The sequence below is a fragment of the Talaromyces rugulosus genome, chromosome VI (genome assembly GCF_013368755.1).
Source record: "Talaromyces rugulosus chromosome VI, complete sequence".
NCBI classification, from domain to species: domain Eukaryota; kingdom Fungi; phylum Ascomycota; class Eurotiomycetes; order Eurotiales; family Trichocomaceae; genus Talaromyces; species Talaromyces rugulosus.
In genome coordinates, this window is record NC_049566.1 from 1,729,495 (window position 1) to 1,752,939 (window position 23,445).

The 23,445-nt window shown below is 48.9% G+C and overlaps 9 protein-coding genes across 9 annotated transcripts; 6 read left to right on the forward strand and 3 right to left on the reverse strand.

The window, feature by feature from the left end:
• Positions 1-154: 154 nt before the first annotated feature.
• On the forward strand, positions 155-934 carry TRUGW13939_10955 (uncharacterized protein; the record flags this gene model as incomplete). The annotated part of the gene is made up of 4 exons (XM_035494065.1): positions 155-299; positions 363-481; positions 615-824; positions 878-934. The coding sequence occupies 4 exons, from the start codon at positions 155-157 to the stop codon at positions 932-934; spliced, it is 531 nt and encodes a 176-aa protein (XP_035349958.1).
• Positions 935-2,065: 1,131 nt separating this feature from the next.
• TRUGW13939_10956 (uncharacterized protein) lies at positions 2,066-3,217 on the forward strand (the record flags this gene model as incomplete). Its single annotated transcript, XM_035494066.1, has 1 exon — positions 2,066-3,217. The coding sequence occupies one exon, from the start codon at positions 2,066-2,068 to the stop codon at positions 3,215-3,217; it is 1,152 nt and encodes a 383-aa protein (XP_035349959.1).
• A 371-nt stretch (positions 3,218-3,588) lies between these two features.
• On the reverse strand, positions 3,589-4,753 carry TRUGW13939_10957 (uncharacterized protein; the record flags this gene model as incomplete). The annotated part of the gene is made up of 2 exons (XM_035494067.1): positions 3,589-4,417; positions 4,482-4,753. 2 exons carry the CDS (start codon positions 4,751-4,753, stop codon positions 3,589-3,591), a joined length of 1,101 nt encoding a protein of 366 aa, XP_035349960.1.
• Positions 4,754-5,757: 1,004 nt separating this feature from the next.
• On the forward strand, positions 5,758-8,126 carry TRUGW13939_10958 (uncharacterized protein; the record flags this gene model as incomplete). The annotated part of the gene is made up of 8 exons (XM_035494068.1): positions 5,758-5,774; positions 5,829-5,892; positions 5,958-6,064; positions 6,131-6,478; positions 6,530-6,988; positions 7,040-7,293; positions 7,342-7,869; positions 7,942-8,126. 8 exons carry the CDS (start codon positions 5,758-5,760, stop codon positions 8,124-8,126), a joined length of 1,962 nt encoding a protein of 653 aa, XP_035349961.1.
• A 2,558-nt stretch (positions 8,127-10,684) lies between these two features.
• TRUGW13939_10959 (uncharacterized protein) lies at positions 10,685-13,060 on the forward strand (the record flags this gene model as incomplete). The annotated part of the gene is made up of 1 exon (XM_035494069.1): positions 10,685-13,060. One exon carries the CDS (start codon positions 10,685-10,687, stop codon positions 13,058-13,060), a length of 2,376 nt encoding a protein of 791 aa, XP_035349962.1.
• Positions 13,061-13,319: 259 nt separating this feature from the next.
• On the reverse strand, positions 13,320-14,494 carry TRUGW13939_10960 (uncharacterized protein; the record flags this gene model as incomplete). Its single annotated transcript, XM_035494070.1, has 4 exons — positions 13,320-13,643; positions 13,715-14,023; positions 14,091-14,222; positions 14,306-14,494. The coding sequence occupies 4 exons, from the start codon at positions 14,492-14,494 to the stop codon at positions 13,320-13,322; spliced, it is 954 nt and encodes a 317-aa protein (XP_035349963.1).
• Positions 14,495-15,412: 918 nt separating this feature from the next.
• Positions 15,413-17,122, reverse strand: TRUGW13939_10961 (uncharacterized protein; the record flags this gene model as incomplete). Its single annotated transcript, XM_035494071.1, has 1 exon — positions 15,413-17,122. One exon carries the CDS (start codon positions 17,120-17,122, stop codon positions 15,413-15,415), a length of 1,710 nt encoding a protein of 569 aa, XP_035349964.1.
• Positions 17,123-17,917: 795 nt separating this feature from the next.
• On the forward strand, positions 17,918-20,692 carry TRUGW13939_10962 (uncharacterized protein; the record flags this gene model as incomplete). The annotated part of the gene is made up of 1 exon (XM_035494072.1): positions 17,918-20,692. The coding sequence occupies one exon, from the start codon at positions 17,918-17,920 to the stop codon at positions 20,690-20,692; it is 2,775 nt and encodes a 924-aa protein (XP_035349965.1).
• An 834-nt stretch (positions 20,693-21,526) lies between these two features.
• Positions 21,527-23,017, forward strand: TRUGW13939_10963 (uncharacterized protein; the record flags this gene model as incomplete). Its single annotated transcript, XM_035494073.1, has 1 exon — positions 21,527-23,017. One exon carries the CDS (start codon positions 21,527-21,529, stop codon positions 23,015-23,017), a length of 1,491 nt encoding a protein of 496 aa, XP_035349966.1.
• Between the last annotated feature and the right edge of the window lie 428 nt (positions 23,018-23,445).

A 23,445-nucleotide genomic window follows, 5' to 3' on the forward strand; every position in this document is an offset into this window, starting at 1 on the left:
GACAGAAATGACCATCACTGACATCACCGCCGTGCCGGGTACATATGCACTATTCATTGCCAATCCAACTTTCTTCCATTTTAAGTTTACAGACTTGAAACTCTCCTTGAACCTAAAATCTTCTTCTACGATTGCCTCATAAATCGACACAAAAATGTCCATCAACGACATCCCCACCGTAGGCGACATCAAACGCGCAGTGGCGGTCGGCCAGCGCATCACGCCCGAAGACGTGTCCCAGATCGCTCAAGTAGAAAGCGAGTTTACCGGCGGAGGACCGGTCAAAGGCGGGCCAGCTGGTTTGGACCCTTGTCATTAATGACAAATACGAGAGACTACATGTACTGTACTGACACGAGCAGCGACGGCACACTCCCTCTCGTCGAGACAGATGAATTTCGAGGCCAAACTGGATGAACTCGCGCACAAGCCACAGTCGCATATTACGCAGGAGGATGCGCGGAGTATGCAGTCTGCAGAGGTATGTCTGGTTGTCTGGTTGCACCCTATATAAGGCAATCACTTTACTATTCTGTATTTGGTTACTATTTGCGCGTCCTTTATTCGTGGGTAGTACTATGGGAAGTTTGCTTAAACCATATTTATGAGTCTAGGGTCGCGCATTCAACACTCCACCTGGCCCGGCCAGCGTCTCAGCACAAGTCCGTTCCCTTGCAGATCGCAACGAAGTCCTGGGGCTGCCAGCGGTGCAGGACCCTGGCCCCGTGTATGTGACCAAGGAGGAAGCGAGTGAAGCACAGTCGGTGGAAGCCATATACACGGGGGGGATGGTTACAAGGGGGAGCTTGGCAGCCCAGATGCAGGTACATATTGCTACACAATATTCGAAACTGGAGTGTATACTGATATTACATAGAGCGCGGCCGACAAACGAGAAGCTGCGCGCAACGGGGTGACTTGGGACCGGGAATAATATTTACAATTTTTTTTATTTGCATAGCGTTTGCAAGTTGCAACTTTGTATGTTGCACGGAAAAAACTAGAGTAACTCTACCGAGTTAGACAGGTTACGCGTCGGGAAATAAAATAAGAGTCTGATCGCCGTGAAAGCCACTAAAAAAACCTAAATAATTGGTAGGAAAATAATCCTAGGATAATAATAATAATACTAATGAACTCCTGCAGGGAGGATCGATCGTCTACTAAATAATGAGTCGTGGACTAACTGCATTGGGCAACTGGCACCCCTTGCAAACACTGCAAAGCTGTCCTGTTTGGGTGTGTTTCAAGTGCGGCCAAGTGGGTCCGACATCATCTAAAACAAGCACTATCCGGTTTAGGCAATACTAGCCAGAAACAGCAACCGCCCCTCGTCTCGGGTTTACTGTTTTGACGAGCCATGGCAGGATCGTAGATCGGGTTCAACAGTTCAACAAGTGAGATGGGGATACAGGGGTGTTTTAGTATTTTAGTACCCGTATTAATCCTTACTAGTCCTCGTGTTTTTTCTGTCAAAGCCACGGCGACTTGTCCCAGTCGGGCAGCCACCACAGAAGGCTGAGCTGAAAATAGGCAAGGCGCGACAGAAAAGGCAAGGTGGCCCATCCTGCGCCCGCTTTTCATTTGCATGCAGCCGCGGTTGCATACAGAAATAAGATGACAAGTTCGCGAAAGGGGGAAATCTCTGTGGTTGCATTCAGCTGTTTGCAGTAAGGCTGTGGAATCCTTCTAGAAGGACGCTACGTAGCCCGCCCTCATTGGCCGCCCAGGCGCGGCTAGCATCGCCCTCCACGTCAGCGAGGCTGAACGATAGTCATATTAATCTTGTTTATCCTCTTTTTTTCTTTCTTTCTTTTCTTTTACTTCACTTTACTTCATGCCCTTTGTCGCTCTTTTCTGTCGCCACTTTACTTGAAACCACACCAGGGTCGGTCGACAAAGCTCACGACCTCTGATCCTCGACTGCACGCTGGCGTAACAGGACAGCCAACTCATCAGCCAGCGCAGAGCCAGCTCATCAGCGACAGACGCCAGACGAAACAATATATTTAGCTCGATCGTTCTCTTCTCCAGCGATGCAAGACTCATGAACTTTCTTTTCAACATGAGCAAGCACGTCACCTTGACCCATATCACTCCGCTCCCTCAGTACGCCACTCGCGATGCCGTCGTCACTCTTCTGCACGATCACTCGACCATGATCACGGCGAACCCGCTCGTCACCCATCATGGCCGCTGCACGCCGCCTCCCAACGCGCTCCCAGACGAACTGGACTCGGCCTGGTACGAGATCACCGACAAGGTCGAGTACATCCCGGGCACCTCGTTCTCCGGCAGCGTCACCTATACCGCCTGCATGCACGACATCCCACTGGGACTGCAAACGCACGTCCATGCGCCATTCGGAATGGAGATTCGCAATAAATGGCAGGTCCTCGGCTGGGTGCCTGGCGAGAAACGCGAGCCGATTGAGATCGGCGCCGAGCAACACGGAGTCCCAAAGGAGGGCCTGTATTTGCGCGAGGACTGCGAGTTGAAATGCAACTTTATGCTGCTGTCGATTGTGAAACGCAACATAAAAAAATCTCATGCAGTCTTGGTCGAGCGTCTGGTGGAGAGAATGTCGCATTTGATGCCACTGGACCAGCTGGAACATCAGCATCCGCAGCAGTACTCGTCCCTAACGACGCATCGCCACACTGATAGCGACATGGAAAGATCAGTCACCACCACATTGAGCTCACGTCCGTCGATGAGCAGCATCGGAAGCAGCCGGCCGATGACAAGAAATACTCCGGACCTGGAAATTCCAGAAACCCACTCAGATGACAGCCATAGCACTGGCTATCTCACCGATGAGCAGCTGCGAGCGGCCACGCCCACGCAATACAACGAATACCTCCACCGGCTTGCATTTGACTGTCAGGCAAATGGCTACTCGGTCTCGATCTCGGGCGGAACCCAGAGAAATACGCGGTCGTCGCCAGATCATCAGCACCCGGCCCTCCGAGGAAGATCCGAGTCGCCTAGCAACAAGTGGCTCCCTGAACCCTCGCTTTATAAACGCTATATATCAGAAAGCAGTCGAAATCGGGCCGGCTCGCCGGCTTCCTTGTCCTCGACCAGATATGCTTCTCCGTCGAGGAGCGCTCCATGCACTACTACCTCGTTGACGTCGTCGCGAATGCCCTCGAGGCAGGGAACACCGGAGCCAGGATTTCCGCCTCCAAACTATCCGTATTTCGGAGCATTATAACCAACACATTCACATTCCAACAACTGTATTATTATTATTGACACATATCTTTTTATCGGCGATCATTAATGACGGCACGACTTTGGGGTTTCGGGGATTTTTCGGGTTTTCACTATCAAAAACGATTCATTCACGCAGGCGTGATTCAACATGGGACTACGACATACATGGGGTCATCCTAATCCACCTACTTTGTAATAGAGTGTACTTTACTACTGTATTTTTACTAATGTTATAATATGTATTCTATCTACAACAATCTACGTGTACTTTTATTGTCCATCTCTTATCTACCTATTTTCTTATATTAATAATAGTAATTGGCAAAACTGTGGGAATTGTGTGCTAACAGGAATGAATAAACATCAAACTCAATTATACTCAACCCACGTCTTCATCTTTGCGCGCATATGCTCGCCATACACAATGCCGCTGCCCGTGTCATCGTCAACAGCACGCACAACACAATTCTCGCCAGGCTCAAAGAAAAAGGGCACACTGAACCGTCCAAATTTTGCCCTCGATCCATCTGCATCTTTCATTTTTGCGTCTGGCTGTTTATCTACCGATATGGCAGATGCTGGAGGAGCGCGGACGCGATGCATGGTGGCGACGAACCTGCCACCAGACACTTTGGCCATGAGATCGCCAATGTTGACGACAATGGACTCGGGGATATACGGTGCTGGAACCCATTTGCCGGATGAATCCTGCACTTCAAGACCGCCTGTCGAGTCCTGGTGAAGCAAAGTGAGGATCCCGCTGTCAGTGTGTGGAGTGCAGCTGAGTTTCACCGGATCAGAGGGCTCTGGGGGAGGAGTTGTGGTGTTGTCCCGAGAATAAGTATCGTTTGATGATGATGGAGTAGTAGTGGCAGCAGTTTCGCCAGGTGGGTAGTGAAGAAGACGCAACGTGCTCAGGGAGTCGGTCAGATAGGGATCAAAAAAGTCGGCTGGTTTGCCGAGAGACATGGCCAGGAGGGAGAGCAGTCTAGAGGATAAAATTTGTAGCTCGGAATAAAAATTCTCCAGGCGTTGACGAGAAGGGTAAGAGTCTTTGGCTGGCCACACGTTGGGCTCGGATAGATCGAAGCGTGAGTCCCGTGTTGGATTTGATCTCGTTTCGACACTAGTGGTTGAGCCGATTTCGAATCCTTCTTTGAGGTTATCGGATGCTTGCTCTGGCTGGGTGGGGAAGTACCTGTGTTGGATGATGGTTAGTTACGATACTATACTGTTGTATGCTCAGTTAGGTATAGGCCCACCCTCGATATGTGTTGGTATTTCCTTTTCTAAACGACTGCTTTGCCAAGCTCATCTTTTCTTCCTGCGGAAGATTGAAAAACTCCAAGGCCAGACCAAACACATCGGCGTGTCTGAACGTCAGGGGCGTGTTGACGAGGTACGCAAACCCCGTCGTGGCAAAGACATTGTGAAGCTGGGTGCTCAAGTCCTTCAGCTCGGAATCTGACGGACCTTGAGCAGCCTGGAGAGGGGCAAGGTCTACTATAGGGAGGGATGAGAAGGTGGTCGACATTTTTTTTTTTTTGAGGGTGGTTGGATGGATAACAGGGTTTGGTTTTGGTATCAGAAAACGGATGACATCGTTCTTATACCACTCATCCGGCCGAGCCCGTCTTCTAACCCACCAGCAAACAACACATACACACAAAGACAGACGCAAAACAGTTCTGGGCTGTCATCAATCCTACTGCCCACACCAACGCAGGCAGGTGGTCATGCGTAGAATTTCCTAAAACGGACAGTGCAATCCCGCAGCGTGTCATGACTGGCACAAGTCCCCGGCTCAACCCCCACTGTAGACATCTTGTTGGTGGGTATTGGGACGTCAGAGGACATCCGACAGGCCGCTTTATTCCCACTTTCTGGCATTCTCCTCATTGTAGGTGATATCTCTCATGTCCAGCGCCGGTCACGTGAGCGGACTCGCCGTCGGAGTGCCAAACCACCAAACAATGGGATGTAGTATTATGAATAATAGAATGAGAAATTACATTGGCTTGCGAGGATCATGTGCTCGGAGTATGCAATGCAGCAACAGCGGTGAGCTGGCTGGTTCAATGCGTATGCTCCGGCTGGCTGTCGTCACTGCAGGAGATGTCGACGATGTTACGTCAACACGTCAATTATTCGATCCTTTTCCTGGTCCAGGAGGTGCTGCTTAGCTCTGCTCAGCTAACTGAGAGGGAATTTCAGTATCCAATTGTTGACACTGACAGTGCTAGTCACTCAGATGCGTTCCGACCATTAGTCATTGACAGTCTTTTGTCCCACTTCTTGCCTGCCGTCGGATTAAGATTAGTCTTTATACTTCATCCAAAGTGGCACGGATCTCAATGTCAAGCCAAGAAACTGGTGGTGGTAGAAATGATATCCACAGTCCTGAGTCGCGGTTCTCTCGGAGATAGCGATGCCGCTAAGCGCTTGTCTCCGACGCGCTTGAAGATTGCGGGTTCCACGGAAACAGGAATAACATCATCCTGCACTTGGTCTGGATGATATCTCGCCATCAAACGAACAATGAACGGCACGAAATCGTACGTCAAGCTGGTCTGGGGAAACTTACAGAGTGGAACTAACGCGATCCACAGAGGCACCCCGACAGGTACTCAAGGAAGGAGTAAGAAAGCGTGCACGGAATGTCGGCAGCAAAAGGTTGGTCGCATCCACGTCGCAAACAAAACCCGTTCACTGCAGTTAACTTTTTGATGGGGATATAGGCCAAATGCGATTCTCATCTGAACCCAAATGAGCCGTGCTCGCGATGTCGCAAGGTCGGCGCAGACTGCGTTATATCGGATCCCTTCAAACGAGAACACAAGCGCAAGTGAGTGCAGCGACGCAGAAGAAGAAACACCCTGAAAAGGAAAGGACACTCTCTGACATCATGCAGACGACTATCCGAACTCCAGCATGAAGCCGAACAATTGCGAAAACAACTTGGGTCCGACCACGGTAGTAGTAACCGACTCGCCTCGCCCATCGCTGTCCAGCCTGTCCTGACAGCTGCGGCCGACATGAGCAGGACGCCGGAAAGCCTCAATGCGTACACGCCGGCAATACCTTCACCAAAGTCAAGTATACGGGTCGACGAACCTCAAATAATCCCATCGAATATTCGTCCGCCCCCGGTGGTTGCGCGTGACATGCCCATGGCCCATTCCGACGACGAAACACAACCGAGGACGCTCAATAATACCGTTCAGATCGAGGGAAGAGAGATTAGCGATATTTTTCAAATGTCAGTTTATATCGGGACGTCTGGACCTTTTTTTTTCTAACGCGAATATAGATTCTTCCGTGACTATGCGCCGTTGATGCCTATATTAGACCCTGCCACTACTCCGAATTCTTACTACGTGCAGTCCCCCCTTCTATTCTGGACGATCCTTCTTGTCGCAAGTCGCAGCTATAGCAAGAACCCGACGCTGTTTACGGCTCTCAGACAGCCTGTTAATGATATGTTGCTCCTATCATTGTCGACAAACGCGACGCCCGTGGCCAAAATCCAGTCGTTGATCCTTTTTCTTACCTGGCCTGTGCCAAAGATTGAGGTTTTATTCCCCTTTAGCGGACTACTCCTCCACCTAGCGATGCAGAACGGCCTTCATATGCCCATGGCTAGTCATGAGTTTTCGCGATATGTTGCGATCCCCAAGGACAACCCAACCCAGACCGACAGAAGCCTGGCAAATATTGAAATGCAGCGACGGTCAGAACTATGGGCGCAGTGTATTGTTGTCTATCAGCGGTACGTGCAGAACCAAAATTGAAAGATGGGCAGAGAGCTTATACATCGTAGGACGTGTTTACAAAAAGGACAGCCGCCCCGGGCAATGCTAGACCTGGTCCCCGAATCCGGCCAAAAGCTATGCCAGCGATTATCGCCGGCGCTGACGACACAGCTGAAATGTCTTGAGATTGTCAGTAAATGCTGCGTCTCGGTTTTTGTGCTTGGGGTACGCAACACATCGCCTGAGCATGAACGATCTTTGGGTATCATCATCCGGACATTTGAAAATCAGTTAAAAGACTTTCAGGAGTCTCTTCCGTCTAGTAAGAACATCCACTTTTCTTGGCGTCGTCATTAGCTAATATTTTCAGACGCTAATACGTTATACCCAACTATCGCGCGACTACAAATCCAAGTGTTTCACCTCTACAAAGACCTCAGCGGACCGCATGACGGCTGTTTCACACAGCTAGCAAGGACGGCATGCTCTGTGATTGAGCATGGCAAAATCCTATTCGACAAGCCAGAGACATACCCGTCATGTCCTATATTTATTGTCAACGCACTGGTTATTGCATGCTCGTCTCTGCTAAGGCTTCTAAAGAGTGTTGTTGCACGGGACCTGGATGTCGAGCAGGCCAAATCCTCCTTTTTCACGGGGATTAACCTGTTGAACGGCATTGCCGTCGATCCAAGCGACTTTCCGGCAAAGTGCTCACAGGCGTTTAGCCAGCTATGGAGCAGTCCAAAGGCATTCCGCAAGGCTGACGGCACAGAGCACACGACGCTGCGCATCCGCAGTCGGTTGGTGATGGCGCCTCCTATTGATGTGATTTGGTGGTGGCGCGACGAAATGGGGTCTGAGCAGGGCCCGCGGTTTAACGATGAGGAAAAGACGGGTAGGTCAAAAACCGCATTTATATTGTTCATACATATTGACTAACCGGGTTGTTTTTTTTTTTTCTCGACAGGAACTGCCGAGGATATTGAGATTCCAGCACCGGATCCATTCAACATGGACTCGGAATTTCATTTTCTTAATGACGAGTTTCTTGCCGACTTTGAGTGGGCAGTAAGCAGCGATTACCTGCTGCCGTCCGAGTCGTATTCGGACATTGCGTGGCCAATGTCGAATCCGATGTTGCCATCTCCCTGAGGGAAAATCAATAAGTAATCACTAATGCACCAGCCCGGAGGCAGGACGGTTCCGGTTCCCGATCCAACGACCAAGCATGATTCCAAACAGGGCAGGCTTCTAGAAGGCAGAGAGCCATGTGTTTTTTTTTTTCCGGCCGGTTCCACAGCGGTTTGGGCGGGACATCAAGCGTGTTCTTCCATCTTGCATGGATGATTGCAGACTCGCAAGCTACTGGCACTTGCATAGCACTAGTACAGTACTCATGGTCCATGCAGCACGCAGCACGCGAGATAGCCGAATTAAGCCTATCTTTGGCCTGCGAGCTGACTCGCTACCAGCTGTTGATACGGTGCATATCCTGAATATGCCCCGAAGGTAACCGCATAGCATTCGCTGTACTGTACCGGCTACAAGATAGCGCTAGATGTCGCGTCGGTGTACGTATCACAAGACGTGGCGCGGGATACTAATATCAAGCTTGCTTTAGTTATCTGTGCTAATGCATACGTACATGTATTGAACTTGATAGATTTTACAAAAAAAAAAAAACACTCAACAATTCAATAAACATGAACGGAGCAAAACATGAGGAATAAAGAAATTCACATGCAAAGCAAGCCAAGGATTCAAGCTTATCAGAGGCTAACCGGAAGTAGTCTAGCTGCGTAGGAGCTTAGAGTCGCCGCGCTAAACTAGGTATTTCCAAATTAGGTTTACACTTCTCCACTCTAGTCTATTTAAGGTTAGACTTTACTCCTGGTATCGTCGTTTGAGTTCGGATTTTCTAGAACGAAAAACCCCCAAATGGAATAGCGCCGAGGTCCGCAACCAGGAAATGGGCTCGTCGGAAAATATGTTGGCTCTGGTAGCACCAATAGGACGGAGAAGTGAGACATTGGACCTAAAATATTACCCTATTATCTGCGGCCGATATTAATAGGAACACGTACTACGACATACTAGTATAAAATGTCAATGTCGCGCGGTCCCACCTAGTTAGGGTAAGCGCCAGCTTTGACTTTTTCAAAGGATACGGGGTTGCATTCGATCCAGCTCGCTTGTGTGGATTATCTCATTCGGAGTATTCCCCAGTCGCAGAGGCTGATAGGTCCCTAGTCAAATGTGATTATCATATATTTCTTTCCCCCATACTATCTATCTTAGCCGGAACAGGCAGGAGACTGGCCGTGTGGCTGGCGATATGAGTCGAGAAGGCTGGGAGATACCGTCCGCCATGTGGAAGGAAAAAGTCAAACCCCGCATCGGTTCCGGGTTGTGTTCCTCCCCCCCCCCTCCCCCCCTTATTTATTATTGCTTGTCGAAAGTCGCATGTGACCAGTAGGATATCGCAATTCGATTTGGCAATTTGATACCGAGATCAGAAAATCGACATGGCCAATGAGGGCGGGTACTATAACCGTGGCGGCAGGGTGGATCAAAGACACGCGATCTGCCAATGGATTTTTTTGTTAACTTCTTTTTTTGCGCTGTTGTTGCATTGCATCCCATCATGGTAAAGCTAGGATTTTGCCGACCGGAGATGCGAGTCAGGGTCGAGTTAGGGTCGAGTTTTGTTGCACATCTAATCTAGGGTTGTGGCGAAACCTTGATTTGATTCACGGAGAAGAAGGCGAACTTGGTAAGTGGTAAAACTGTGTGGTACAGAGCACAGAGCAGACCGAGTCCAATATTATTGCCTCGGGCTCGTCTACTCCGTACTCTGTATTGGATTCGCTGATACGTTATTGGCCCCATCGAGGTGGTGTTTGGCAGTGGGGCCCGACCCGCCAGCCACTAACACAACGACATGTTATCGATGGACCCACACTAGCGCATCCGATTTGGGCCTAATGGGGCGGGGTCCACTGCAGCATTGGCCAATGGCCGTTGAAAGGATTGCCTGTGCCACGGATTCTATATATAACCTAGGCCGCAACCGGACTAGCGCAGTATGCCCCCTGTGCTTTGCAATTTGCATCTTGTTCATGGCAGCTGTCACTGTCAGTCTCCGGAGTCTTTCTTCTGTACCACGTTACCCAATTCCTGACAAACAAGGCCAGCCTTGTCGCGTGCCAGAATAAAGACAGGCCCTCTGTACCATGGAACAAGCATGCGTTTGTCTCGCTCCTAAAAATACATGTTCATTGTCCTCTTTCCTACCAAGCTCCGCGCTAGATAGCTTAGCGTACCCCAGGTCTTATCAGGGAGAAAAGCATCTCGGATGAGACCGAAGAGGCGCTATCAGGTGACGAGCGCCGCTTCCAGTTGGCGTTACATCCACAAGCATCCCGCACCAATAAAGTCTGTTTGATTGCTGGTTCGCGAAACAGGAAGGAGGCCACCGTTGCGACTGCCCCTTTGGCACTACTTGCTGTGATAAGGAAGGAGCGATCCACTGCAACATCTGCATGTCCATCGCGCCTGCCGTGCATCTGCGCAACGGCCCTATTTAGTATTTAGCTTCTTCCTCGCCCCGTCCCCTCTTTTTTCCTTCCTCCCTTCTTTCTTTCTCTCTCCCGTACGACTTCTTTCCCACCACTCTCGCTCTTGGATGTCTGGTTTTTGAATCAGCTGCCATGGACGAGACTATCCAGGAAAAGGTCGCCGAGCCCACCGTGGCCGCAAAGGCTACCGGCGCCGACATTGGCGACGCTGAAGAGGCCATCAAGCATGTCAAGAACCTCAAGGCCCAGCACCAATGGGACCCTAACCTGTCTGACGACATTTACGACGAGATCGACGAAGCTCTGCAGACCAACGATGGCACCGCCCAGGTTGGCATTGCCGCTGAGCTGCTCGAGAACTCGCCCTACCCCGAGGTCCGCGCTGCCGTGCCCAATGTCGACGAAGGTGGCCACAGCAACACCATCCGTGCCTGGGTCATTGGCATGGTCCTGGCCACCATCGGTTCCGGCCTGAACACCCTCTTCTCCATGCGCAGCCCTTACATCATCATTCCCAGTTACGTCGCCCAGGTCGTCGGTTTCCCCATCGGCAAGGCTTGGGAGTACTGGGTGCCCGCTTGGCAATTCACCTTCTTCGGTATCAAGTGCAACCTTAACCCCGGTCCATTCAGCAAGAAAGAGCACGCCATCACTGTCATCATGGCCAATGCCACCTTCAACGGTGGTGCTGCCTATGCTACTGACGTCTTGTTGGCCCAGCGCGCCTTTTACAAGGAGCGCTACGACTGGGGGTTTGAGATTCTTTTGGGTATCACAACCCAGATGCTGGGGTTCGGTATTGCTGGCTTCTTCACCCGCTTCCTCGTCCAGCCCTCCGCCATGATCTGGCCCCAGACCCTGATCAACTCCAGTTTGTTCAATGCTCTGCACGACCACCGCAGTCCCGACCCTGCCAAGACTAGCGGCTGGAAGATTGGCAAGTACCGTCTGTTCTTGTACACCATGATTGCCTCCTTTGTCTGGTACTGGTTCCCCGGCTTCATCGCTCCTTTCCTGAGTGTGTTTGCCTGGGTTACTTGGATCAAACCCGACAACGTTGTCATCAACCAGCTCTTTGGCGGCTGGAGCGGTCTTTCTCTCATCCCCATGACCTTTGACTGGACCCAAATCTCTGGTTTCAACTTTTCGCCGCTCATTTCTCCCTGGTTCGGTATTGCCAACACCCTCATCGGTATGGTCTCCTGGTACTGGATCGTCGTTCTCGCCGTTCACTTCAAGGGCTTGTTCTATGCCAAGCACTTGCCCATCAGTGACTCGAACAGTTACGATAACACTGGTGCCGCGTACAACGTCAGCCGTATCCTCGACGCCGACGGCACCTTCAACCTCCAGAAATACAAGGACTACTCTCCTCTTTTCTTGTCCACCACTTTTGCCATCTGCTATGGTCTGTCTTTCGCCACCATTGTTGCTGTCGTTGTCCACACCACTCTCTTCCACGGAAAGGAGCTCTGGATCCGACTCAAAAACTTTGGCAAGGAAGAAGAGGACGTCCACGCCCGCCTGATGGGCCGTTTCAAGCCTGTTCCCCTGTGGTGGTATGGTGCCATCCTGCTGATCATGATCGGTGTTTCTCTGGGTGTTGTCCTCGGATACCCCACTCACCTGTCTTGGTGGGCGTTTTTCATCTCCATCATCGTCGCTGCTGTCTGGTTCATCCCCATCGGTATTGTGCAGGCCACCACCAACATTCAGATTGGTCTCAACGTCTTCACCGAGTTCATGGTTGGTTACATGCAGCCTGGCCGCCCCATGGCCATGATGCTGTTCAAGACCTACGGCTACATTGGTATGTTGCAGGGTCTTTTCTTCTGTCAGGATATGAAGCTTGGTCACTACATGAAGGTCCCCCCTCGTGTAACCTTTGCTGCCCAGATGATTGCCACTTTGTGGACTTCGATCGTCCAGATCGCCGTCATGAATTGGGCTTTGGGTGCCATCACCGATGTGTGCAGTCAAGACCAGATCAACCACTTCAGTTGTCCCAACGGCCGTGTCTTCTTCAACGCCTCAGTTATCTGGGGTGCCATTGGACCTAAGAGAATTTTCTCACCGGGTGCCATCTACTCGCCCATGCTCTGGTTCTTCCTTGCCGGCTTCATCCTCCCCGTGCTCATCTACCTTGGCGCTCGCGCCTTCCCCAAATCTCCCATTCGCTTCATGAACGCCCCAATCATCTTTGGTGGTGCTGGTCTTATTCCTCCGGCTACCCCGCTCAACTACTTGGCCTGGGGAATTGTCGGCTACATCTTTAACAAATTTATCAAGAACCGCTGGCGCGGTTGGTGGATGTACTACAACTACGTTTTCAGTGCTGGACTTGACGTCGGCCTGGCCTTGTGTACCATTCTCATCTTCGTCGCTCTTCAGCTCTGGAACCACGAGATGACCAGTTGGTGGGGAACCGATATCGCGGCCAACACACTGGATGCCTCGTACAGCGCCATTCAGGTTACTGGCGAGAAATTCGGCCCGGCGACTTGGTAGTTGCCGGATTCAACTAGGTCGACAATAAGGCAAAGTGACGGGTGCAGTGGTGCACGATATTATGAGTGGTGGTCATTTTGATTTAATCCTCTGGGAGGAAAATATGTAGTTAATTAATGCGATGACGATCTGGCTGCCTTTAATTACACCCTCTCTGTATGTCTCCAGTCGTATTCAATTCAGTTTGTACAAATTCAGTTCAATGTTTCGAAACGATCATTTATATACATGTATCTGGTTTACGTCTCACTTTAGATATCTAGGGTTTCTGGTTCTTCCGGAAGAAATCCAGAATCATAGGCGTCGCGTCAATACTGACAGGGCCGTCGCCGTGGGCCTCGCTATCCGAGTTTGGCGTGGTCGAGGGCCAGTCATGGTCCATGCCGCTGATCAGATAGCCCGTGACCACATCTGTGCCGTTCACCTGGTACAGCGTCTGCTGCGTGTCGTCGTGGCCTTGCAGTGTGCTGACTTGCGGCTTGTAGTCCGATGGACAGCCGTTTCGCTGGCCCCATGCTGCGAGCCAGTCCGGAATTTGCGGTAGAGGGCCACCGGAGCCGTCATCGGTTGGTTGATAGGGGATCTATCATTTATCAGCATTGAAAACAAACATGATTTTGTGTGTGAGACACAGAGAGAGAGAGAGAGAAATACCGTGCCATCATTCGACCCATGAAACTCCATAATCGGCAACGGCGATCTCGCCGGACTACACCCATCATCCTCATCCTCAACGACATCCGTATAAAATGCACCGGAACAAGCCGCAAAAGCAGCAAAATCATCGCCATGGCCCGGTGAACAAGCAAGTGTGCCCACGAACCCGCCGCCGTTGGATTTTCCGACTGCGTAGATGCGCGACGAGTCGATGCAGAATTGGGTGCGCAGGTGGGCGATTAGGTCGGTGGTGAAGACTTTGTCGGAGACGCCGGCGACTGCGTACGAGGGGCCTTCCCAGGATTTCTGTTCTCGTTAGTCCTGGATTCGTTTTTTCTGGTGTATGGTTGTAATATGGAAAAAGAAAACTCACGTTGACTCCGTTCGGCCACACGGTTATGTGGTCGTTGTTCCAGGTCGTGTTATCCAGACGATCGAGCGCACGCTGTTTCTCCGAAGTGCCGTGGTTTCCATGGTAGGAGATAATCAATGGTGTTTGCGTGTTCTAAAAAAAAAGAAAAAAAGAAAAAACCCATTAGAAAATTTTTCTTCCTTCGTCAAGGATTTGGTTCAGCAGGGGGGAAATACCTCGTCATAGTTCGGAGGCAGATATACATCGTACGTCCGCGTGCCTCCACTACTCTCGATGCTTTTGCCCGTATGCGTCTGGCCGGCGAAATCGCGCTCAATACCGCAGCCGCTCGTGTCAGCTGCAGCAATAAGTTGCAGATGGATGCTGCTTCCGACGAGGAAGTTTAGTAGAGAAGAGTGACGCATGGTGTTTGTCTTCTAGAGAGTAATAATAGGTATATCAACGAAGAAAAGGGCCAGGGTCCAGATAGCAGGAAGCCTAAATATGATACAATTGGAAAAATCTAAATCTTACATTTGAATTTTGAGTGCCCCTTGCATTATTCATGATTCCAGAAAAACAGAGCAATGCCAAGAGTCGATTACTGTCGATTACTGTCGATCACAGACGAAAGCGAGCAAATGAATGGATAGTACTTCGTACATGGAGCTCAACCATCGGCGTTGCAAATTAACGTTTACGAACCATTCCCAAAAGCGGACATGATCACGAACCTAGCAGTTTCTGTTTTGGGAAATCTGTTGCCGAAAATAGATGGGGGCTCCTTTTTTAGGCGGTTCAACCAATAATAATGTCCTAATATGGACGGACTATAGCCATTATTATGGAGACCGGGCTGGCCTGTTTCGGCTCGGAAGAAGCGAAAAGTGGGGTTTAGTCGGTAGAGTGATGTCACTGCATAGATATTCGTATAAAAGTGGCCCAAGTCTGTCGCATGGGGCTGCATTATGGGTTTTGCCAGCCAAGGGTCTGTCTTACAGTCAGTCAGATTTGTTTGTAATGCTGGATGAGTAATATATGCACGTTCTTGAGCTGATGTCTTGAGCTGATGTGGTGAGAGCTAAACTGGCTGATTCATCAATTGACAAGTGGCGCCTTTAGCATTGGTCTGTTATCGTTGATATACTATTACACGTAAGATATCGATAATATTATAAATATTTTTATTCCATTTACGTAAAATGAGGTGTTGATGCCAAATGAACATTTTTCATGAGTTTGTTTTCATCATTGATATATAATGTTGTATTAACCATTCATCCATATTCACGGCAATTCCCAATTTCGCATAACCAGATACAAAATCAAAAATTAACCTGTCTTCAGCTATCAAATAAAAAGTCTAACCGCTTGTTCCCCAGATCATTCGTCGTCTCCAGATACGTTGCCTTTTCTTGTGAATTCATACTATCCCACTGCTTCTTCTTCCATTGATTCCTTGCCACATAGTACGCCTTTGATAGGACATAGACGACAATAGCAGCCACATTTATCGCAATAAGCTGCGAATTACCGCGACGATAGTTCGGCTTATCATCCGAGCGGTATATATTGGAAGACGCGATTCCGGAAAGCTGAATGGTAATGTTGAACAGCGCAGCGCTCACTGCCCGGGTTCGAACAGAGTTACTCAACCGCGAACACCAGCCGACTTGCGCGGCTTGCGGAGATGGCCAGCCTAGCAGAATAAACGAGACTGCATAGAGTCCCCAATTCGACAGTTTCCCAGCCGAGGTATACAGAACAATAAGAAGCGGGAGAGACCAAATCTGGGAGAAAAGACCGAATAGTGAGATCTGGTGGAATCGTTCAGTTAACTCGGTGATAATCAGCAGATTGATCGCTGCAAACACAGTAACAGGTATCGAAAGCAGCGTTGTTTGAAATGTAGTAAAGCCAATACCCTTGAGAGAAAGAGTAAGGTATGCCTTTGGCGGTGCAGTGGGTATCTCGAACAGGATGCCGATGAGATAGATGGGCCATAAATCGTAGTCCTTTAAGCTTTGCCACAGCATCTTCAGTGATAACGCCTGGCGATTGTGCATATCGCCCTTGGAAGGATCGTCACGTAGCACTCGATTGACGATGATCTTTTCCTCCCTTTCCGTGAAATACCCTTTGGGGTTCCACCGGGTTTTTGTCTGCGTTGGGCCCGGCACGAGAAAAAAGAAACTGAGGAAACCGATGACGATACTGATAAGGGCTTCGATCAGGAAAAGCCATCGCCAACCCTCACGTCCGGCCACACCCTCCATGTGCAATACGCCATAGGCGATAAATGACGCTATCACACCAGAAATCGAATCTGTGAACCAGAACAGTGCCAGTCGAAAGGGCATTTCCGACTTGGTGTAGAAATACGACAAGTAAAGAATCGAATCCGGGATAAATCCGCCCATGAACAATCCGATAAAGAACCGGCAGGCAAAGAACCCAGCCCGGTTGTGCATGAAGAATTGGCCGCCAGATGCCAAACTCCAAATAATAATTTGAACTGGAATCCATCGATCAGGCCCTAACCTCTTGCCAACCATCTGTGACGGGATCTCGGCAATGAGGAATCCAATGCGGTACATGTTCTGGGCGTTGTTGTAATCGTCGGTGCTCAGGTTGAGATCGTCTAGCAAGTTACCGGCTGCTGCATTGGCCAAGTTCCCTCGGTCCAGATTCAAGCTAAAGAACATCACCAGTATCCATAGTAATATTAACCAGTCAGTCTTTCGTCGCACTCTAGCTTCCTCGCGGTACGTCCATCTTTCTTCAATGTCGAATCGGTGGAGGTTCTCGTATTTTGGCTGCGGTATGTAGTATTTCTGCAGCACTGGATCGTCAAATACACTCCGGACTGTGGCAATGGCATCTGGGTCATAGTTTCTGCGGCGCGAAAAAAGAGACGACAGCACCGATTGATATTCGGGTGTCTCCTCCGGCTCGACAAGAGTCACAATAGCTGGGTCCTTGGGGTTGGTATCGTCAACAGCAGGCAAGTCGGACTGAGACACGGACGCCTCTTTTACAGTCGGAGATGCCATGGCTATGCCAGAAGCACCCAAGTCCAAACTGACTTAAATGTAAAAGATTTCAGGGTTGTCGCTTCTGGTCGGGCCATGTCCGCAACGACCGGAATATAAATATGGTAAAATCCAGAGCTCCGGTACCAACACCGCAAGACCGGATAATTTCCATGTAAATAAAATTTACCTGAACGCGTGCTTGGAGCAAGCCATGATGCCATTCACGTGGCTAGCAAACTAGCCCTAATAGCGGCAAACTGTGTAGCATGACTTGCTAGAGAATATGCGGCATCGGCCTGTCGCCTTTATTATTGCTATCTTGGACTGTCAAAATCTCTTTAGAATAATTGTGTTATCAATTTAACTAGCGCCCCGCGTTGTTAATGTTTACGCGTTGGTTAGCTGCGCTCGTCATCTAAGTGCGCATGGCATCAACCCTGACTAAACTCGAACAGCGGCACGTACCGCTCAAGCACATGCAATGATCTCTAAATGTTCATATCTAGAGAAAACTGTCGCTCACATTGGTGGAAAAATAAACTAAGTTTAAATTTCGAGTTTTTTTTTTCAGAGTGGAGATCAATACTTGGTCATCCATCCATTCTTTTCATCAATTCAATGTTGACTAACGGTTGACTTATCCTGTTGATATGACTCAAATCAACATTGGTACCTAGTTCACTTCCAGGTGTTTTTGACTAAGTTTGATTGATAAAACAGCCAGCTAGTCTTGTGTCACCGGTGAATTTTACAAGACCTACGCTGGTCAATACAAGAGAAAGGGCCTTGGAAATCACTATCAAATAAATAACCATGCCAACACTTGACTGGATTGGTGATAGACCCTCTTGCAGGTCCGGGCTGACGTTTGCTGTGCCCTGGGCTCAGGGTCAATACTGGCCAGACCGCAGTAGTCTACACTGTGCTGATCCTAGTGGCCAGAGGCTGCCATCACAAAGCTGGAACACTGCCTACTGGCCAGACGGTTCAATAAAATGGACAGGCCTTGCACTTCCTGCTCTGTCGCAATACCCTGCTAGTGTTTCGGTAGATTACATCCGCTCTTCTTCGGCTAAAGAAAACTTCACCAATTTCAGCGAAGCGGCAGCACCTCTAAGGGTAATTTCATCATCTTCGGACACAATTGTGATAGATACTGGCAGAATAAGAGTGACGTTTCCAACTTCTGGCCATTCAATCGTTGACAGGATAGAACATTCCCATTCTGGGAAGGTGGTTGCCGAAAATGGACACTTGGTACTTCGAAGCCAATCATCACTCCCACTCGAGGGTGAGGAAGCCGGATCTTCCACAACCATCCATGCACTAAGGGGACAAATATCAAAGGCCGAAATCGAAAATGAAGGGCCTGTCAGGGTTGTGGTTCGCATTGAAGGAAAACATCAACAACTATCCGTCACCGAACCGGCTGGTACATCATCACCCGGTTGGCTTCCATTTATCCTCCGCTTTTATCTCTACGCCAATTCCGATAGTATTCGGATTGTCCACACACTTCTTTACGACCAGGACCCAGAGAGTCAATTTATACGAGAAATCGGTGTCCGATTTCACGTTCCACTTAAAGGCGAACCTTCATACAATCGTCATATACGATTCGCAGGTGTGGACGGCGGCATTTTTGGTGAAGCAGTGCAAGGCGTTACTGGACTATGGAAAGATCCTGGAGTTCAAGTTCGACAAGCACAAGTTTCCGGCCAACAGACGCCTGGCTTTGACCAGTGGAACCCGGAAGTACAGTCCAGATTGCGGTGGATTCCTCGCTGGAATGACTTTTCTTTATCGCAATTATCACCTGATGGCTATACCATGAAGAAGCGAACAAAGGCAGGCCACAGCTGGGTCAATGTGCCGGGCGGGACCAAAGCAGATGGCCTCGCGTATCTTGGAGGGGCAGCGAATGGCGGCCTGGGCTTTGGGATGCGTCATTTCTGGGAGAGATACCCTACACAGATTGACATCCGCAATGCGGACACGGATCGCGGAGAAATAACCATGTGGATCTATAGCCCTGCAGCTGAGCCTTTGGATATGCGTCCTTACCATGATGGCCTGGGTCAAGAGACGTACGACGAGCAACTGGATGCATTGCAAATAACGTACGAAGACTGGGGGCCAGGTACTGGATCGCCGTACGGTATAGGCAGAACCAATGAGCTGTACTTGTATGCATTCCAACATACGCCAAGCAAGGAGGACCTCTCAAGGATAGTAAAAGACATGCGCAATCCACCACTTTTGGCTGCGCAGTCGGAATATATCCATGAAACAAAAGCATTTGGAAACTATTGGGCCCCTTTCTCATCATTGAGTGGAAATAGCCCCAGCTCAGCAACCGGTGAGATCCTGCAAAATCTCGACTTTTTATTCGACTTTTACAAAACACAAATTTCCCAACGGCGCTGGTACGGCTTTTGGGATCATGGAGACATCATGCACACATACGACGCAGACAGGCATACCTGGCGATACGACATCGGGGGCTATGCTTGGGACAATTCAGAACTTTCCCCAGATCTATGGTTGTGGCTTTATTTCCTCTGCACGCGGCGCAGAGATGTCTTTCAAATTGCCGAAAATCTAACCCGACATACCTCAGAGGTCGACACGTATCACCTTGGCGTATTCAAGGGCTTGGGAACAAGACATGGCGTTCAACATTGGAGCGACAGCTGCAAGCAAGCCAGGGTTACAAACGCACTATATCGGAAATACTTTTATTACCTAACAGGCGGAGATGAAAGGACGGGTGAAATCATTCGGGAAACCCTCGAAGTCGAAAAGACGTTTCTAGTCCTAGATCCGTATAGAAAAGTCCGTAAAGATCGGGACTATGTTACTCAAGACCCCGAGACTGGTGTTTTGATTTCGTTGGGCACGGATTGGTCCGCTTTGGCTGCTGTCTGGATGATGGAATGGGAGAGGCGAGGTCCAAAATGGGAGTTTTATCGAGAAAAGCTGATTACATCGATGAAGGGAATTGTCGGGTTGAAGAATAAATTTGTGACGGGCCAGGCTCGATCGCATATAGAGACTGGGAAAATCAGTCCGCCTCCGGCCGATGTCGAAAATCGAGGACATGTGCAAGTATCTCACCTTTCAGCCATGTTTGGTCTCGTCGAGACATGTGCAGAGATTCTTGATGTGGAGTTTACAGAGAATAATGATCGGGACTTGCTGAAAGAATTCCAGTCGGCGTGGCTCGATTACTGCTTCTACTTTAATGGAACAAGCAGTAGTCAAATATCTCGATATGGAATAAGCTTTCCCAAACTGATTCTTCGGCAAGGCCACTCGCGTTTAACTTCGTATGCGGCTCGGATATTGAAGAATCCGGATCTTGCTCGCCGAGCATGGAACGAATTCTATGAAGGCGACGGCTATGCGCGATCATTACCATGGAGAACAGAAATTATAAGTGGAAGCAACGTGCCACTTCCTATAAACGAAGCCAGTTGGGTGTCTACAAATATCACGGCGTTGTACGGACTAGCAGCTATCCAGGGACTGGCTTTCGGCGCAGAATATCTAGATCCGTATTGGGAATCGGTTTCTGAAATAAACTAGTTAGTATCTCGAAATCATATGGTATTGTTTTGAAGCAAGATAATTCATCTGCAAACATCTACAATTAAGTTCTACTCGATAAATTTAGCGGCATTCAAAACATAATATTTTGTTACAAGGTTTCCCAGTAATTCAGATTGTACATGTCGTGCTCTCTTCTTGAATAGGTGTTTGTCAAAAGTCGACTAATGAACACAAGCTGGGCTTGTCATGAAACTTTAATTTTAGCCTAATTAAACAGTCATAGTTTGTTCAATTGGACTCTGCGATAGATAACAGCGTTTTTAGCTCCATTAGAATCTTGTTTATAGGACTGTGAAATAGGTACCATTAACGTTCTTAAAGCACGCCATAGTTTTTCCGTCCACCCAGTCCATATGGACTTATTAGGGAATATATTTATTTCATAGAAGCTATGTATGACCACCCTTCTCTACTGCATAGTTTGTTAAATGGTTAGTTACAGTGAACATCAGCTGTGGTACTCATATAGAACATCGGGAATGATAAGAATCTAGTGTTTAAACAACTCAGAGAATGGCACGTTATAATATTCAATTAAGCAAGAGGAAATCGACCAGATAAATTACTTTGTTGAAAGCCGTTAGAAGGCTTGAGTGCATCATCTCCCACGCCGATGGCGAGATTGCTTCCCCGCCGGCGGAGACTAGCAGGAAACTTCCATTTTCGGTAATAATTTTTAACTCTTTTTTATCCTGGATGTTGGCGGGGTCTTTGAACCCCCACGATAGCCAGCTTTTTTTTTCTCTTTTCAAATACGTTTCCACCTCAGTGAATTCATTTTCAAACGGAGCGTCACTTCTCATCTTCAGCATGGTGGACAAGAAAAACGTGTTATTGTTAATCGCAGACGACTTGGGAAAACAACTGAGCAGCTATGGGGCAAAAGTGGTTCAGACACCAAACATCGACCAGCTGGCTTCCCAGGGCACCAGGTTCGACTATGCATTTGCCAGTACCGCGTCCTGCAGTGGCAGTCGCTCTGTTATTTACACCGGTCTACACACTCACCAGAATGGACAATACGGGCTCGCAAGCCATCGCCACCATTTTGTGACATTCGATCATATCGAAACTGCCCCTCATCTGCTCAATCAAATCGGATATCGTACAGGGATATTAGGCAAGATACACGTGGGGCCCACGGCTGTGTATCCGTGGGAAGAAAGACAGGAAAGCACAACGCGCGACGTTGCAGTGATTGCTGATCAAGCAAATACTTTCTTTCAAGAGTCAAAGACCGAGACAAGGCCGTTTTTTCTTACTGTTGGATTCCATGATCCGCATAGAGATAATACGAGAGGCGGCTTCGGAAATGACCAGGAATATGACAGCCGCATTACCAAGGCTAATTACAAGGCTGAGGATGTCGAAGTTCCTGGGTTCATTAGCGACACTCCTGGGGCACGGTCGGAGCTGGCCGAATACTATAACTCTATTCACCGACTTGATCAAGGTGTCGGGTTTATTCTAAAAGCCCTTGAAGACTCTGGCCAGGCTGACTCGACACTGGTTATATTCATCAGCGACAATGGCCCGCCCTTTATCAATTCCAAAACAACCCTATACGATGCGGGAGTACGACTACCTTTGATTATCAGACATCCTCATACGCAGAGAGCTGTTAGCCCAAACCTCATCTCATACGTCGATATTTTGCCTACCGTCCTTGACTACGCAGGTCATTCCGGCATAGTCGACCAGAATAAACAGCGACTGGGTCGCTCTCTTATCCCCCTTCTTGGCAGTGATTCGACTTTGTCAGACTGGAACCAGGTCTTTGGATCACATACTTTCCATGAGGTGACCAACTACTGGCCTACCCGATTTGTTAGAAACCGCCGGTACAAGTACCATCGCAATCTCGCATGGCGGTTAGACTTTCCGTTCGCAGCTGATCTTTACGGCTCGTTTTCTTGGGAGGACATTCGTAATATTGACTCGTCCAAGGGTGACACACTTATCGGTGGTCGAAAACTAAGGGATTATTTCTTCCGTCCTCCAGAGGAGCTGTATGACCTAGAGAACGATCCCAATGAAATACACAATTTGGTAAAGGAACCCGAGCACATCGCGGTTCTTGAAAATCTCAGGGGAAAATTAGAGGAATGGCAGCTTCGGACGGAGGATCCTTGGCTATATCGTGACGGCGTTTCTGTCTGGTTCGTTCGAAACCATTTAAAGGCAGGTCTAAATCTTCCAGATCGATTCGATTTTGATGCAGAGAGCCCGGGCAATAAAAGTGAGAAAGGATTCCCGAACGATGTATCTTGGGGTGCTGAGGTGGATTGGAAGCATTCGTGAATCCAAACTCTATAGCTCTATAGATGTTCTAGTTCTTGCATGGAAATTAGCCACGAGTTTGTAGGTATTCTTTTTGTGTTGATTCATAGTCGAATTCACTTGGGCTTGTTGCGAGAAACTTTCTTCTACTTGACAAATTCAAATATAGGGGATACATACTGTTGGATCTCAGGGGGTCATCGACTGTTTAGCTTGTCACAAAGCACCAGTACAATAATAATAGTAACAATAATAATGACTGCGTTAACCTGCGACGGGATCTCTCGGTCTTAGTTCTGGATTCCGCATGGATACAGGGTAAGATTTTAGAAAAAAGCCAAGAGCCTCAACTGCTAATAATAAACTCCTACGAGGATCACCAATGGGATCACGCCAAAAAGTTGTAGCCTGTGGTTGATCAGGGGCGAAACCAACGGCTAAAAAGACTA